Source organism: Amblyomma maculatum, chromosome 1 (genome assembly GCF_055883805.1).
Source record: "Amblyomma maculatum isolate TAMU_Amacu chromosome 1, ASM5588380v1, whole genome shotgun sequence".
Classification (NCBI taxonomy): domain Eukaryota; kingdom Metazoa; phylum Arthropoda; class Arachnida; order Ixodida; family Ixodidae; genus Amblyomma; species Amblyomma maculatum.
Window position 1 is genome coordinate 22,849,770 of NC_139344.1, and position 17,255 is coordinate 22,867,024.

The following is a 17,255-nucleotide window of genomic DNA, read 5'->3' on the forward strand; positions in this document are numbered from 1 at the left end:
ACCAAGATAAAACCAGCATAAATTGCTAAGCTTTGAGCATTTAATACAGTTGCACTTCAAAGCCACCATGAAATGAAAAGGTAAACAAAGGCATAAAATGTTCAGCTGGTAATACCGACATAACGAAATCAACTGCATTGCTTAAAAAGGGGTAGCTGAGCACACAGTGATGGTATTTGACTAGCTAGAGCTTGTTTGAACTATGACATGTACAAAGTATGAAGGAATATTTTCAGCACTTGATTAAAACCAGTTAAGTTCAATGCTGCATCCATTCGTCCTTTTAGGTATTCTTGCGCTTACTGCCCTGTTTCCACTGACCCCCACCCTCCATGACCATAAACATTCAACCAAAAAAGTAAAGGCAGGAGTATGCATGGAGACAAGTCGAAAGCAAGAGCGTGCAGAGCTGCCATTTTAGTTTACTCAATTCTGAAATTAAAATTTCAACCGGGAGGGAGCCAAAATAAACACAGCCTGGACACGATGCCTGTGCAACACTGATGTTGCTACCACCAGTCACGCCGCGCACTGCGAGTAATAGGCTGTGGCTTCAAGACCGTAAATAAATATCACCAGCTGTAAACAGATCTGCGGAAATGCATTTCCCTTCCCGTGTGCTCGCATACAGATTTTGTTCACTTTGAATGATGCGATATTTCAGATGATACCAATATTTTTTCGAGATTCTATGACATTTCTGTCATGAATATTCTACACTGGCACAGTTAAAATGAATATAATGTGAACAGAATATTTAATGAAAAGAACCAACTGTGTATAGTTATGAGTACAAAATGAATATTTGTGCGAAACAGCGAAGCACTAGCAATGGCACTTCAAGCCATGGAATTAAAGTTCTATCCAGCTCTTATGATGCAACACTGACCGTCACTAGGTGACACACAACACTGGTCTGTGTATTAATTCTATGACTGTGATGCTATGCACACACGAAAACTTAAACTTTTCCTACAGCGAAAAATCAACAAATTAGTGCTAAATCTCAGTTGATGAGAATGATGAAAGTTTTAGACATGGCTTTCAATATCGGGTATGAAGGTATAGGTTGCTAAACCTGGCTAAACCCTGTCACATCGCCCAATCACGAAGGCCATAGTTACTTATAAGTATCATGCATACTGCCATATGAATGAACCATAACACACCACACAACCCTCCTTCCTGCACAGACTAGCAGCATGTGCTACAAGGCGTCAAAGTGGGCACTGTTAATGAAACAGTCTGAAAAAACTGCCATGCTTTGTTTGACCTCTGTACTAAACATTAGAAACCTATTGAAAAACTTGAAAATGGATTCAATTCATTTTGAATATTTTCTGAACATGACCTATTTGACTTGTTCTGTGAATCGAATAGGAGGATATTCAATGCACAGCTCAAATATTTTGAATATTTGTACTATTGTGCGCAAAAGTGGAGAGACCATGGCTTCGACGGCCAGAGCGGCTGCAGGGACACACCGCGTCGCTGCTATCTTGAGCGGCTCGCTCGCTGCAAGAGCACCCGTCGTGACGCAAGAGTTGCCCTCGCTCTCGGTATGGTGCTTATCATGACTGACTAACTTCTAGTGTGGCATAAGCGCCAGCCCGAGAGCGAGGGAAAGTCTTGAGTCACGCAGGGCACTCTCGAAGCGAGCGAGTGGCGCGAGATAGCAGCGATGCGGTGCGTCTCTGCAGCCGCTCCGGCCGCCGAAGCCGTGGTCTCCAGACTTTTGCGCACGATGGTACATCCTTACTAATGCAACAAAGTGATGCAGATGAGTGTGGAAGCCATGAAAGTACAGTCGTAACCAAGCACAACCACATCTGTGCCGTCTATAAGATATTCAAATAACGTTTGTTACAAACACAAAAGCAGATTGTGGTTTGTTTGTAGTGTGTATTGTAACAAAGCATTCACTGCACACTCTTATTCAATTTTTTTTTCTTCTCGTAACCGCCAAACAATGTAAATTGGTATTAATTTTTTTGTATAGTACACCTCTTTCCCTCTTTTTAAAAATCCAGAATTTATCTGCCCTGAAATGACTGCCTTTCATTTATCTACTAGAAAATTCTCATTGCTCTTCTGGAAGATGCCAATGCATCTTTACACAATTTCAGCTTTTTGTATTGCTGCTACAGCAATAACAGATGGAATAATTACCAAAGAAATTCTTTAGCTCTAAAACTATCATTACAATGAAAACTAAAAGGGTACACATTTCACCCAAATATTAGGACACTAATACTTGAAGGAAATTGGGAGATTGTCCATTTGTTTCCCTGATGTGTAGTTCAGGGCCACAGGTTATTAAAGTGACTTGCATTGTCCTTGCTCTCAACATGACTGCTGATTACATCAGTGATGCGACCATAACTGCCTGTATAGGTGAGCTCAGGGCGACGTTTATTGTGACAGAAGAAGTCTGTTTTTGACAATGGTGATGGAAATGACCCAGCAGCTACACATGGAACTAGTCGACGACGAGAAAGAGCCCAAGAGATGGCTTTGACATACGTGAACAGAGCAGCCACTGGACCTGGCTGGCAGAAACCTGAACAGCTTCGGTGACTTGATTCATGATGACATGGATGGTGCACAGTGGAAGCTAGGGAAGATGCCTCCTAGGTGCAAAGTGCTCAATGCAAGCTGTCATTTGACCTCCTCATGTGCCAATTCTTGGATCTGACGGAGTAACGAGAAATACATGTTACTCATCAAACTCGAAGAAAAGGTTTCACCTGGTGGCCAAGTAAAGATGTACTGCCACAGGAGCTCACTGAAACCTTGCCACAATGCGATCATGTCAGTGACAAGGTGGAGGTCCTTAGCTAACAGCATTTGAAATGCATATTCATAGATTCTCTTGAGGATGTGCCTAAATTTCTTGCACTCAGGCATCGATGCTAATATGTTAGTAAAGATCGACCATGCTTCGATGCAGCACGTAAATGTTTCGCCTGTCGATTGAGCACATCTGCACAAGCAATGCCCAGCAAGAAGCTTGCATATCCCCGGGTGACCAAAAACACCCTCAAAACATGTCCGAAGGTGTTGAAGGTTGTCCAGTTAGGCAAGTTCGCTTCTTGGCTTGTGTACCAAAGTTCTGCAACCTGAGTGAAACAAAAATAATTTTCAGGGTTTGAGTTCGTTGTCTCATTTATTATCCATTCTCACGTGCTAGTCAGATCCAAGCCAATCTCGAAATCTTTGTCATCAGTGCCACTGCAGATGGGGGGAGTACAGAAGATGGAAAGTGCAGGACACTCGAGCACTTGGTCTGGCTGGTCATTGCAGTGGTCCCTGTCCCAGGCAACTTACAGGTATGAAGTTTCAGGTTGGTATTGCAGATTCAGGTATCCCGCACCCACCACCAATTGTACCAGGGGTTTATTTACAGGGCTTAATGGATGAGGATAAAAGATGGTCAACCAGAGCACTGTCACAAAAGCCAAGGCACACACCCTCGGCCTCTTTCTTGCCACAGCCGGCTAGTCTCACAGGAAGTAGATTAGGTCATTTTCATCACCACAATCTCCACCCCAAGGCGGTTTCCTTTCCTACTCAATATCCTCCCAAGCTTTGCCATCAGCCACTGACACACTCTAGATAGGAGGCCTGCGTGTTTCGCCAGCAGCATCCCTGGCCATGTTGTCTGCTACCCCTGACGTCGAATGTTCCTGCCTGGCGATCCTCTGCAACTAGCCTTCTATACTCCCCAGCACGGTGCTCCCCACTTTCCCCATAGTTCCGACTTACTACTAATATTCATTCATCCCCAAGTGCCCACTCCATAACACACGCTAGGTCCCCTCAACTCTTTGTTACTTTCTCCAATGAGCCACCAGCCCAGTGCAGTACCCGACAAAAAAACCATTAGCTGCATTTCTGTCAACATTTGCAGGCCCTTCTACATTGTCTGCCAATTTTATTGATATCTGCAACGAAACTTTTGCCACACCTGCCCTTGTTGATACTGTCACCATCAATTCAGTCATTTCTGCTTGTCTTTGCCATTTGCTTCATGTTTTTCTTACTCTCTGGTGCTTCCCTTCACAATGCGACAGCCCAGCCAGTCGGGCGGTTAGCTGTGCGCACAGCTCGGGTCTACATCCAGTACATTCTGTACACTGGTGAATTTGCTGTACTGCCCATTTGCTCCAATGATGTCATCTTAAGCTGAGATTTCTTGTCGCAGCACCAACCCATTAACGACTTCGCCCACGCCAAATCTGAATTTCCTGCTATGGCCAAGCTGCCCCTGGATGCTGCGGGCCCTACCTATGAGAAAGTGTGTGTTAACGAAGATGCTTACGTGCCTGTCGTCATAGCGCTCTCTTGCGGCCCTCAACCAGTCTGCTTTTCTCTTCACCCAGTCTGGCGTTTTTACTTCGAACAATTCCTTTCCCTCACCATTTGCCATGTTCAATGCGAACCATTGCGTCACCAGAACAGTATCGAATCCGTTTTCATCTCATTTTACTTTGCTTTCTAGTGCCTGCCTTGGACACAATGACCTGATCGACTCCAATTTTACACCTTGTTTCCAGTCTCCCTCCAATGAACTAATGATGATTGCCCTCAACCTTCCTTCCCTTGCACTAGATTCCATCACTTCATTCGACTTCACAAATGCTATAGATACCAGCCTAGGTCCTGCTCAACAAACCCAGCTTCTCAGACTGGTGAATCACTTTTTTCCTTTCTTTGACGTTCATCTGATGTCCTTAGGCCACATTAGACCGTTATTCAAGACAGCTACACCAGTACACACATGCAGTTGTTGAAACGCCCTTACCATGTCTCCCCCACTGAGCATCATGTCATCAAGGAACAAGTCGACATGCTGCGGTGCTACACAAATCAACTGTCCACAAGCCCTTGGACTTCACCAGTCGTCCTGGTCAAGAGAAAAGATGGCTCTATTCGCTTCTGTGCAGATTACCACTGGCTCAATAGGATCACTCGTAAGGACATTAACATGCTCTCTATGATTGAGGATGGCCTTGACTATATCCACAGCCTGGAATTCTTTTGTCTCTCGATTTGCGCTCCAAATACTGCTAGATTCCAATGGCTGACTGTTACCACCTATCTCCATGGCCTCTGCAATACTTTGTAAGACACTCTACCAATTTTGAATCTGTTCTGAAATGCCACTCTAACACTGCTTTCGGCTTAATTTTAAAAAGCGTCGCTTTGCTGCGTTCCAATTGACTATTACGGCCCATTTAGTGACCAGAGATAAAATGCTTGCTGAAGTCCAAACTGCATGCCACCGCAGATTTCCCACAACTGACAACTGCAAAACAGCTTGACAGTTTGATTGACCTTTACTCTTATCTATATCAGTTCATTTGGAACTACGCTTCCATCGCAGTGGCCCTGACCCAACTCTCTTTCCCTGGCTGGTCATCGGAGTGTAACAAAGCCTTCTCCACACTGTGGGCTCTTTTCACCACTCTGTCTACTATTCCCACACTGCACCATATTGACCCCAGCACTGCCACTAAGGTGCACACAGATGCCAGCAGTATTAGCCTAGGTGCTGTGCTCACTCAATGTAAGGTCGAAGCTGACAAATACATCACTGCCTCCTCCAGCCACTGTCATGAAAACTGAGGCCAAGTACAGCACCTCAAGACAAGTGTTTGACCAGCATCTGGGCACTTTACAAATTTCACCCCTACTTGTACAGCCGGCCCAGCAAATGTTGTTTAGGTTATCATCACTGAAGCACTTATCCGGTTGCCTTGCTTGCTGGCCTAACTACCAGGAATTTGACATCTGTGCTGGTTGTCAGTCCAGCAGCAAACACACCAATGCAGATGGTCTATCCCATTCTCCTATCCCACCCAGAGTCACTTCCTTGACCCTTCCATCATAGGAAGTTACCTTGTCTTTATCTCCCAGCCTCATAATCTATGAACAGCAAAAGCATCCCTGAATTGTCTCCCTCATGGCTCCTTTGTCTCAGCAAGCATCCACTACGACAAGCGCCACGTTTTGGTTTTTGGGATTCATTTTTATACCACCCACAGCTACCTTCTTGGCAGATGAAATGGTTACTTATGATTCCCCACTCTTTATGATCAGAAGTACAGTACAGTCCACTGTTAAAGAGAACATAAGATTGTGTGGCCTAAACACTTTACAAAGCGCTGCCGCCGACCACTAGCAAGAATGGACAGCACTAAGTGCATGTTCAGGAAGATCAGCCAGCCATGCTTACTGTGCATGCATCTTGTACGATCGTTTGTCGCTGGCTCTCTTGGGAGTGCTTTGTTAAGCGTGTTAGAAAAACGGCCTCATGTTACCTTTAACAGTGGACCGTACTGTACATGCACAAAAGCCACCCCAAAGACACCTATGCAATTAATCATTCTTGGCAATTTGTGCATGCCTGCGCGTGCTTGAGGTTTTATGGGTTATAGGCAACTAAGGCTATCATTTCTGAAACACAAGGTCGAAAAAAAAAATTACTGTTCAGCAGAAAGACTACAATTTTTTAAGGTGTCATAATTTCTTGATGCATTTTCTTCTTTCAGAAACCTAAAAAGTTATAGTCTGCTATTGCATTCCCTCCTAACAGTAAGTTGTGGTGGAAAGCATTACCTCTGCTGTAAAATACTATGAAATGCTAGTTTTACTATATTTAAGAGAAGGCTCATTAGTTCAAACATCTTATGACTATTGGTGCTGCCAGCAGAGACATGGGAACATTCTGTTATACTTACCAGAAATTAACTCGGCAAGAGATTCTTTCAGTCTTTTGGCTTCAGCTACTCTGGCTTTACGAGCCAATTTCTTCTCCCGCCGTTTTGCTCGTCGTGCAGCAACCACTCTCTCATAACGGGCAAGTTTCCTTGCTGCATTTTTCTGAAAAACAAGAAACGCCAAATGTGACCCCAGAGTAGAAAGCAATTTGAAGAAAACAGATGCCCCTGTAACTATCAAGTAACATAACTGCCCGCATCAATGAGGTGTAGAAACATCCTAAAAACATCCTAGGGGCTCGTCGCCACTATGAATGTGACCATGAATACGCCCTTTCTACTGCAGGCTATAGACCCCATTTACTATCGGGTTTAGCTGGCGGCAGTGGTGGCAACCCTGTATTGTGGAGACGCCATAACGTTGGGCGGTTCGAAATTAAAAGCACATAAAAAATGTTTCCGACGCGTCGGCGCCAGTCTACCGGCGTCCCCCCTGCTATGCACCATTCATTTGTCGAACGCTTGAGACGCCGTTTGCAACGCCATCCAATCAAAGCTCGGATTTCACCGACGTCGTGTCATGATTCGCCGTTGGCCCTCTCTCTTTCTTTCTTCCCCCTCTCCGATGTTGCGTTGTGCGTGCCATGGTTGCCAGTAAAGCTGCAATGGCGTCACATGAATAAGCTCTATACTACTTTTGGCCATCACCCCCTGTGCTTTCTCGCTACTGCCATGCCAGTTCACCCTTAACTCTGGATTTCGACAGGCTGGCCTGCCACCTTCCCGAGCCGCTCACAACAGATGACGAGAGAATATTGCCACTGCACATTCATGCCTTCATAGCTTCCTTCATCTGGTAACCACGCACGACTATCAGCACTGGAGGTCTGCCTAGTCTTCATAAAGCACCGCCGTTTTTATGCCAGTTGGGGCAGGCACGTCAGCGCTATGGTGGCTAGAAGGGGAGGTGTGAGCATCGTCGCGGGCGCGCCGTGTTCGGAGGCGTGCTGGTGTTTCATGTCGCCGCGGGGCGGCGCGCACGTCGCTACCGAGATCCGTCGAGAGCACCCGCCGACCGCTGTCGCCCCACGTTTCGTCCCCTACAGACAGGCACTGGCACGTGTTTTCGCAATGTCTGCGGTGTGTTTTCTTAAATTTGGGATCGCTACGTACCGACGTGGCCATGCCACAGTGATGTCTAAATAGCAAAGACACTGTTTTGCACCTGGATGCAAAGCAGGTTATGTTTCGGCCCGCAAACAAGGGAAGAAGGCGTCTCTTTTGGCTCTCTTACCTATTGGTTCAGTTTCAATGAGTTGAAAACGGATAGCATCATGGACCTCATCTCTCGCCTTTCTGTGAAGAGATTAAATATGGTCGGCTGTGAACAGCACAAAGTGGAAGTGAAATCATTCGCTTCTTCACACTGACAAGGATGCATTTTCTTGTTGCTGGAGAAAATGCATCCAATCAAAAAAAGAGAGAAAAGATGAAGTTCTTGAAGTTGAGACGTACTACTTAAATTCATAATGTTAACACAGCCAACAAGTTTTTTTTTTTTTTCATGTTATTGTACGCTACCCACATTGTGTCGTCTGTTGTGAATTTTTTGTGTTGTCTTCTTCACATTGTTACAAAGGTCCCATTATCTGGCTGTGTTTCGTAAATTCATTTATGAATGCATCTGTGTTTGCCAATCAAACCTCAATGCCATGTGTGTATGCCCATTTTAGCATTGCATATTAGCTCCTTTTTACTTGCCTTATTTATTTCCTTGAGCACAGTTTTTGTATAACTTGCAGTTCTACCCTACATTGATGCATATTTTCTGTTCATTTTCTTTTGATGGTGTTTTTGATGTTCAGTTGTAAGAGTGCGTCAAATAAAAAAAAAATGTCTTTCTTATTAAAGCTTGTACGATATAAACCTAGCTTTTTGATGTGCAAGTCATCAAAACAAAGCATTCAGGTATGGTTGCTGATGCTTCTACCTGAATTGAGACGTCGTGGAGAACACTGCGGCGTCAAAGCAAAAACTGCACGCACGTTGTTTTGGTGACAAGCTCACGGCAAGTCATTTCATTTGATTCACCATCTTTCAGCGCTTCGGGGTGCCAGCAGCGCACGCAGCTAATATGCAGGGAAGCAAGTTCAAACATAGTTTTCAGTGCCAATACATGCTTTGCTGCGAGCCGTGAGAAAAGTGTGCCAACTAGCCTTTGTTGTAATCCGTACGGTATCGTTAAATAGCTGCAACAAAAAGCGGCTGCTACGCGCGCGCGCGTGCGGCGGGCGTCTTGGATTCGACGGCCGCGCCGCCGCATCGGGATGAATTCTCGCTCCCTCTCCGGCGTACCGATGCTGACACCTCTCCTTCTAGACACCATATCAGCGCTATGAATGTGGCCATGAATACGCTCTTTCTACTGCAGGTTAGTTACCTCAACCTTGCATTCGTTCGAGCGACCCATTTTTTTTTGGGGTGTCGTGCCCCCTTGACACTCTTATCTATTGCGTAGATTGATTTGTCAGTCATGCTTTGCATACTGCATAAATGCCTATCTCACTTTGTTACTGCATGGGCTGGCCCGGTGACACTGAGCTGAACCCCGGACTGAACCCTGACTCACCCACATCGCTTGAATCCATTTCATCAGCAATTGCATGCATCGAACGTACCCAGAACAAAATATTGTGTAAAGTTTCGGTAATACGATCCACTCAAATAAGCATAGAAAACGTCAGTCTTTCAAATCGCATTGATGCGCTTGAAAAGGTCGTGGATGCATACCAATCCGAAGAAAACATTTCTAGCTCGGCCACTAAGCTTACCATCGAGAAATCACCTTTAGATATCAAGGCACTTAAGAAGAAATGCAACGACTGTGCAAATCATCTTTGTCGCACAAACCTGCTTTTCCTTGGTATCAGGGATGTAAAGGGCGAAACTTGGGCGGTGACAGAGTCAAGTGTTATCACATTTTGCTCTGAGAAGGTTGGTTTAAACATTGATAGCTCTGAAATTGAGCGTGCCCATAAACTGGGTTGCTTCCAAGAATCAAAGAATTGGCCTGTTATAGTTAAACTAGCCAATTACAAAACAAAGTAACATCACCTCTGCTGGGCCCAAGTTGAAAGATCTGCCATATTCAGTACACCAAGATTACTCAGCGAGTTTTCGATTTGCCCATGAAAAACTGTTCAAATATGAGCAGCAAAGCTCTCCTAATTTCAAGATGCGCTTTGAAAAGCTAATCATTGGCAAAAAAGTGTACAAATATGACGATGACTCCAACTCCATGCAAGAACTAAAAACATAGCAGTCACCGCGAAAACACCGGCACCCGGTCTTGCCGCCATATCAGCCCATTCAAGCTCTCACCAGTGCGTCTGCGTATCGAATCATGTCTGTCGTGCTCGCAAACGTTCGTAGGTTCATGACGAAGAAGGAAGCTGTGGAAGCTCTTTTAAAAGACAATCAAAGTAATATTGCGGTATTTACTAAAACATAGTTGGCTCCGGACATCAGTAATGATGAACTGCTTGATGACATGTCATCTTTCACCGTTCATAGGCTCGCTACGGCTAGTCGTAGGGGCGGTGGTGTTCGTACTGATAATAAAATCGGTTACACCTTCCTTCCCTGTTGATGCTGCATGTCACCATGAAATTCTCCGTGTAAATGTTTCACCTCCCGGAAGCACAAATATACTGACTGCCTGTTGTCACCCACCGGATTGTGATATCTTTTTTACTAACGATCTGCACTCAGTCCTTCTTAATTTGAATTTTCGCTTGCCTAATGCCAATAATTTTCTCTGTGGCGATTTTAACTTTCCCGGTATTGATTGGATGAGCATATCTGCATCCTCCAGCCATTCCAATGATTTTATTGACCCCGTTCTTATGTTTAACTTTGCCCAAACTGTAAGCATGCCAACTTGTAATAATAACGCACTGGATGTAGTCTTTTCCATCGACCCCAATTTGATACAGTCAATGCAATGTGTCAGTGGTGTGAGTGATCACAAAGTGCTGCTGTTCCGCGCCTGTCAGACAAAATTCCATAAACACATACGCGATTACAAGCGGGCAGGCATGTCTGGCATAAACAAAGAGTTGGAAATATTTTATCATTCCTTTCATGAAACTGCCTCTCTAAAAACTATGAATGAAAACTGGTCGTTATATAAGCACAAACTCTTATCACTGATTCATAGGTACATCCCTCTCGTCTCTATTCATGGTAATACAAAAAAAAAACATGGAATTAAAACGCTTTGAGAAAGCTATCTCGAAAGAAAAAACGCCTTTTTTTGTGCAGCGATGACATCATATTCTGAACTTAAATGGGAAAAATATTTTACTTTCCTGAAGGAATACACAAAGCTTTTGAAACGATCGAAGAAGGTTCATCACCAGAACCTACTCTGCATCCTCCGTACCAACCCCCCAAAATTTTGGAATATACTTGCTCCTACACTAAAAGCCATAACATTTCCTTATTTAATCAAAGCAAAGCCCCAGTGCAGACTGAGCAGCGTTCCGATGTCATGAATTCATACTTCTCTTCTATTTTCACACATGAACCTACCCTGAACACATACACCCTACCTCCTTTAAACTTTGCTCAGATGTCCCCGATTCATATCAATTCTAAAGGAATCGCATCGCAAAATTGATAGACAGCTTAAAGCTATCAAGTAGCCCTGATCTTGACAATATCCCTGCAAAGGTGCTTAAATCCACAAAAGTTATTTCCAGCTTTATATTAAGGATCATATTCACCCAGTCCTTAGCAATTCGATTCGGGATGAATGTAAACAAAGTAGAGTATCCCCAGTGTTCAAAACAGGAAACCACTCTGATACATCCAATTATCAGCAAATTTCATTAACTTGCATAGTCTGTAACATCATGGAATACATCATTTACTCCCAAGTTGCAAGCCACCTTGACAATAACTCATTTTTCTTTAAGAACCAGCATGGCTTCCACCCCGGTCTTTCATGCGAGACTCAACTCTTTGAATTCACTAATGACCTTCACTTTACCCTTGACCCGTCCTTCCAAACCGGCATCATATTCCTGGACTTCTACAAGGCATTCAATCGCGTCCCTCACCAGAGACTGTTTAAAATTTCACGCCTTTGTACTGATTCACTACCTTTACCTTCAATTAACCGTTTCCTTATGAACCGCTTTCAATACACAGTCATCGAAGGGTATCATTCTGCCACTCACGAGGTAATCTCGGGCATACCGCAAGGATCTGTGCTTGGACCATTTCTATTCCTTATTTTTATGAATGACCTCGCCTCTGGCATAGCATCATTCATAAGTTTATTCGCCGACGGCAGCATGTTATACCATTGCATTTCTTCTCACGATGATCAAGTAACCCTTCAGAACGACTTACGTAAAATTAAAACCTGGTGCTTGGACTGGATGATGGAACCGATCGTAACCAAATGCAAATTCATGCAGGTCTCACATATACGTGTCAACATTTCCTATAAATATTCACTAAAGGCAACTATAATATTACAGGTTGAATCTTACAAGTATCTCGGCGTCCTAATCAGTAATAAACTAACATGGAATGAGCATACCACAAAACAAGCTGCTGACACTTTGAGGACTCTGGGCTTCATTACAAAGTCACTTTCACTATCACTGCCATCCATTTGCAAACTTGCGTACGAAACTTTCATTCGCGCGAAGCTCGAATACGCATCCGCAATTTGGTCCCCTCATCAGATGTACTTAACTAGCGAAACTGAATCCACCCAGAATCTCAATCCTCGTTTTATATCTTCAAATTATGACTTTCACTTCAGCATCAGCAGTATTAAGACATCTCTTGCTATCAGCCCACTAACCCTAAGACGCAACATTTCGTGCCTGTGCCTGTTCCATAAACTGTACCCCAACTTGTGCCATCTCCGTCATTCTCTACTAGTTCCACCATTGCGTACATCATCTCGTCGATTCAACTACATGAGCACCCAGCGCTTACATGGATCTACTAACAACACCTTTAACAAATCTTTTCTACCAGCCGCAATTAAAGAATGAAACAAGCTTCCAGAACATATTGTAACTAAACGTGACCCTACTAGATTCAAAAGAACGCCTGACATGTCATTTTGCATTATAACCTATTGCTTGCATTTCCTTTTTATCGCAGCGCCTCCTCCTTTTGAATTGTTTGTATTTGAACATTTTGACATTTTGCCTCTGTTTAGACCATCAACAATTGTTATTTTTCTGTGTTACCTCCCCCCCCCCCCATGTTAATACCCCACCCGAGGCTTTTAAGGGTATAATAAATGATGATGATGATGATGAATGACCGACATTTCCTCTTCTTAATAAAATCAACAGGTTCACACAGACAAGAAGCTACTGCTAATCCTGCATACCAAGCTGAACTGTACAAACACCAATCTTTCACCTATGTATTATATTAAAAGGAAAGGACAAAAATCTTAAGTCTAGACGCTTTCCTCCATACACACTTTCTAGGTTAAAAGTCCTTTATTCAAAGGGAAAGGGGTGCTAGAATTTGTGTGAATACGGAACTTGTCTATTACCCCAATGTAGTAAAAAAAGAAAACAAATATGGGGTGCCCTTGGTACCCCAAATGCAACTGCAAACATTCCAAGAATTATACTATGAGCACAAAAAATGCCTTTATGACTCAAAGCAACATAAAGGACTCTGAGCTGAAAATTTTCTTCAATAGCAAAGTGTACTACAAGCAATCACAGTGCACTTACAACTGTGCCACAAGTGCAGAGATTTTTTACTAAACATCTGCTCCCAGAATGAATGCAAAAGAATCCTTCCCAACATATTCTCTAAAGAAATACAAACTGAACAGAAAAAAAAATTTATTAGCCATCTTCCTCCTGTAAGAAGAAACGTGAAGGAAAGAAAGAAAAAGCAGATGTGCAAAAAAGCATGAGCGTGCAAAGGCAGCCTGTGAAGTGTAGTTGTTTGCAAAAACATTTTCACCTGGTCAGCTGTTCCACACTTAAGCTGTGAATTACTGCGAACCTGGTTTGTGCCAAGCACGAAATTTCGACTACTTTGGAATTTTGTGTTTAGTTCACCGCATTCTTCAAAACCAGGATCTGAAATTTCATCCAAATGAGACAATAACTGATGCTACAATATCATGCAAATAGAAATTTGCTGGCACTAGAGTTCTTTCTATTAATTATCTAGTGTCACAAGTCCTTTTAGGAAGGTACCTTTGGATTTTCTGTCATATCAGTGCAAGTACATACCATCATGAAGTGTACCTAGATTTATTGTTTGTCTTCTTTCATTGTCAATGTCAGATGTGGTCAGGTAAGGTCAAATTCACTGTTGTTACAAGATTAGAGTAACAATTATTGCTCCATCAGGCTGCACACCTAAAAGTGGGTCATTTTTTAAATGGCCAACATAGCAATAAATATTTTTTATAAAGTGTGTGAAAGCAACTGATGTGCAGTTTCGTCGCTCTCATTACGCTTTGAGCCGTTCAAGTGGGTTAAAATAGGTTCACTGTCATCATGGACCTCACATTGGCAGATAGTGTTCTGTCTCAAGGCCATTTTGAAAGTGGTTTTAATACCCCTGTCACACAAACACTTTCGATCCTCATTGAACTCGATCTGCATTTAACTCAATGCAGATCGAGGTTGTCACACGGCAACTTTCAAGCGCAATGGAGCTCAAGCCTGCTTGACTTCAAGCTGCTTCCTCAATCACTCGAGATTTCAAGCACACTCGAAAGCAGTCGTCGACACCCTCGTCATCAGCAAGCTTTAAAATTTGTAAGCAAATAAATACAACAGAACTGCAAATAATAACATATAAATGTATTAAAAGGCATGATAGAACATTTTTAAATCATTGTTAGAACATTCATAGAACATTAAAGGTATACTGAACAAATATCCAAGAATGAGAAAGCACTACAATTGCATTCTTAAGGACGATTACACTAGTACAGACACATAATTCGGGTTAGTTTTCAGCGGATAGCTGTATTTTTGACATTTTCTGAGTGGCCGCCGGGTCAGAGGCAGCGCGCTCCCGACTGCGAGCTGGCGGGTGTGAAGTCACAACTACCCTCAGCAACGTTATGGCCCCGCGATCCCGCCGCCGCCGTCCCCGCACCTGAAGTTGGTTGACCGGTTACACACAGTGTCAGTTCCCCCGCGTCGCACCGTGCACAATGCTGCGACCTGTGGAATGCTGCACACGAGGGAAGTCGAGGGGCACACGTGCAGAGGGCGCGTATTGCGGACAATTGTTTGCACGCTGAGAGGGAACGATTAATTATGCACAGAAAAAAAAAAAAAAAAAAAAAAAAAAAAAAGCACGTCCGTCCCTGCGCTTTGTGTTATGGGGGAAAGGAAAAATGAACAGACGCGACCGGCCGCGATGGGGGTGACGTGATATCTGGTTTTGTCAAGCTTTCACAGGAGCCCGCTAGGTGCGAGGATTTGGGAAATATTCATTAAAATACTTACTTTCCACTCATTTCTGCTCGTAAAGTGGATTGTTTTGGTAACTCCCAATGCGATATCTACTATCTGCGCTGGAAATCTCGGTGGCAATTTTTTTATTCAGTATACCTTTAAGCTTGTTTATATTGAGCTAATTTTATAATCTCGACACCACGGTCCACCGCTTGCAAAAGATGGCGTCCTCTTCGACTGTGTCGGCACAGAAACTATGGAGAGAAAGAGAAACTGCAGCACTCATAGACTACTGGGAAGATAGATTAGGTGACCTGAGACGCCAAAAGCGAAATGCTACTGTGTACACTGAAATCGCGCAATCATTACCTCAATCTCACGTTTCTTTTTGAGACTCATTGCGAATGACGGCAAAGGACAGCAGACGACAGGCCACCGTGCTTTGGCTGTCGGCAGAACATTTGGCGTCGCCTAGCACACACGAACGAAATTTCTCAATGCTCATTGAAAACACCTGTGTAGCACCGGATGCTTCAAACCTTCTTGAAAGCCTCAGTGCAGATCGAGTTCAATGCGGATCAAAAGTGTTCGTGTGACAGAGGTATAATATGTCATGGAAGCTTAGCAGCAGTAGAAACTTTGCTCGGACAGAAGTTTGACTGCAGCCTTCTGCAAAACTTTGAAGTTTACAAAAGAAAACTTGCACCCCTAAAAAGCTGCTTTGCGCAAGACATCGCTGTTCCATTTCTCACGCGTGCGAAAATGCTTACCAAAAGTTACATTGTGGGTTTAGTGCCCTCAAGTGACCTGGGCTATGGGACGGCGTAGTAGAAAGCTCCGCATTAATATCGAACTCCTGTGGTTATTTAATGTGCAGCAACATCGCACAGTACACGGACAACTTGCGTTTCACCCCTATGGAAACGTCGCCGCCGCAGCCAGAATCGGGGCCATATTCCGAGTTTGCGTCGTTATCGAAAGTGTCGCTGTCTCCCTAACTCGAGTTATCTGATTGGTGGATACATCGGACATGGATGTCAGTTTGATTGCCACCACTTCTAGTTCCGGCGTCAACGGCGATGAGGGGATGAGGCACTTACCGATAATTTCTGCACAGTATTATCTGACGAGTCCTCACTAACACTGGCAGGCAAAGAGGGTCCTTCGAGGGCCGGAGGTGCAGCGTCCATCTGTAATAGAGAAGCGGGTTCCTTTATCGACGCCTGAATGAAGGAAATGCACTGTTTATCCGGCGGAACGCTTCCACAGCATATCACACGCTTTTGGCAACAAATGTACTTTACTTTTCATTATCGGTTGAAGTGTAGTTTATTGAAATGTTTGAAATGACACCAGATTAAATATTAGGCTTCTGGACATCATGTGTCATCTCCCTCTTTAGACCAAATCTTCACATCATGAACCACGATAATTATGTATTCACAAAATCAATGTACCAAAGTCGATAAAAGTCTGCAAATACTTCAAACAAAATAGCTTCGATACTGCACTATTTGAAACTACGTTCAGATACACAGTTTACAAGCTCGGCGCTTGGCAGCTGTGAAAGGAAACATGCATGGCCTGGTTACGTGGAACGTGAAAACGAGCTTACAGGCAGACTTGGTTTGCAACAGTGGCAAAAATTAAACGAAGCACTTCACAGAACCACGACGCTCCCACGCCGCGCACGCCTTCAATAGTTTTGAAACAAGTTGGATTGAATCGGCTTGGCCGTTCATGGTCTCGCCGAAAATCGATCTTTCGGACAGTGACGTAATTACATATAAAAGTGCACATTCAGTACAGTATTTTGATTGCAAACACAAGGTTGCCTGCGTTCTGCCAGAAAAAAAAGGAGACACTTTTTTATTATTTAGGAAACATGCACGTTTTTGCTTGCTGTTCCACAGGGAGAGCGTGAACTAACGGCGCTAGTGGCGCTGCAGTTGACTCTTGCTTAGGGTGCCTGGATGCTCTCTCTCGCCCCGCTCCGTGAACGGAGCGGGGGCGAGAGAGAGCATCCAGGCACCCTACTCTTGCTCCTTGCCGG

General features: G+C 43.9%; 1 protein-coding gene across 4 annotated transcripts in view; it reads right to left on the reverse strand.

The window, feature by feature from the left end:
* Positions 1 to 16,955, reverse strand: part of LOC146201932 (tRNA methyltransferase 10 homolog B-like) — a 61,811-nt gene extending 44,856 nt beyond the window's left edge. For 2 of the 4 annotated variants that reach the window (XM_084587856.1, XM_084587855.1), the window contains exons 1-3: positions 16,818 to 16,955; positions 16,303 to 16,392; positions 6,744 to 6,885 (exon numbers count right to left, since the gene is read on the reverse strand). In XM_084587856.1, the coding sequence (XP_084443982.1) occupies positions 6,744 to 6,885; positions 16,303 to 16,392 (232 nt within the window). In that variant the 5' untranslated portion in view covers positions 16,818 to 16,955. Of the gene's footprint in view, positions 1 to 2,523; positions 2,692 to 4,804; positions 4,907 to 6,743; positions 6,886 to 8,016; positions 8,079 to 16,302; positions 16,393 to 16,817 lie in introns of those variants that run through there. The other 2 variants (XM_084587857.1, XM_084587858.1) reach the window with 2 other exon arrangements.
* Between the last annotated feature and the right edge of the window lie 300 nt (positions 16,956 to 17,255).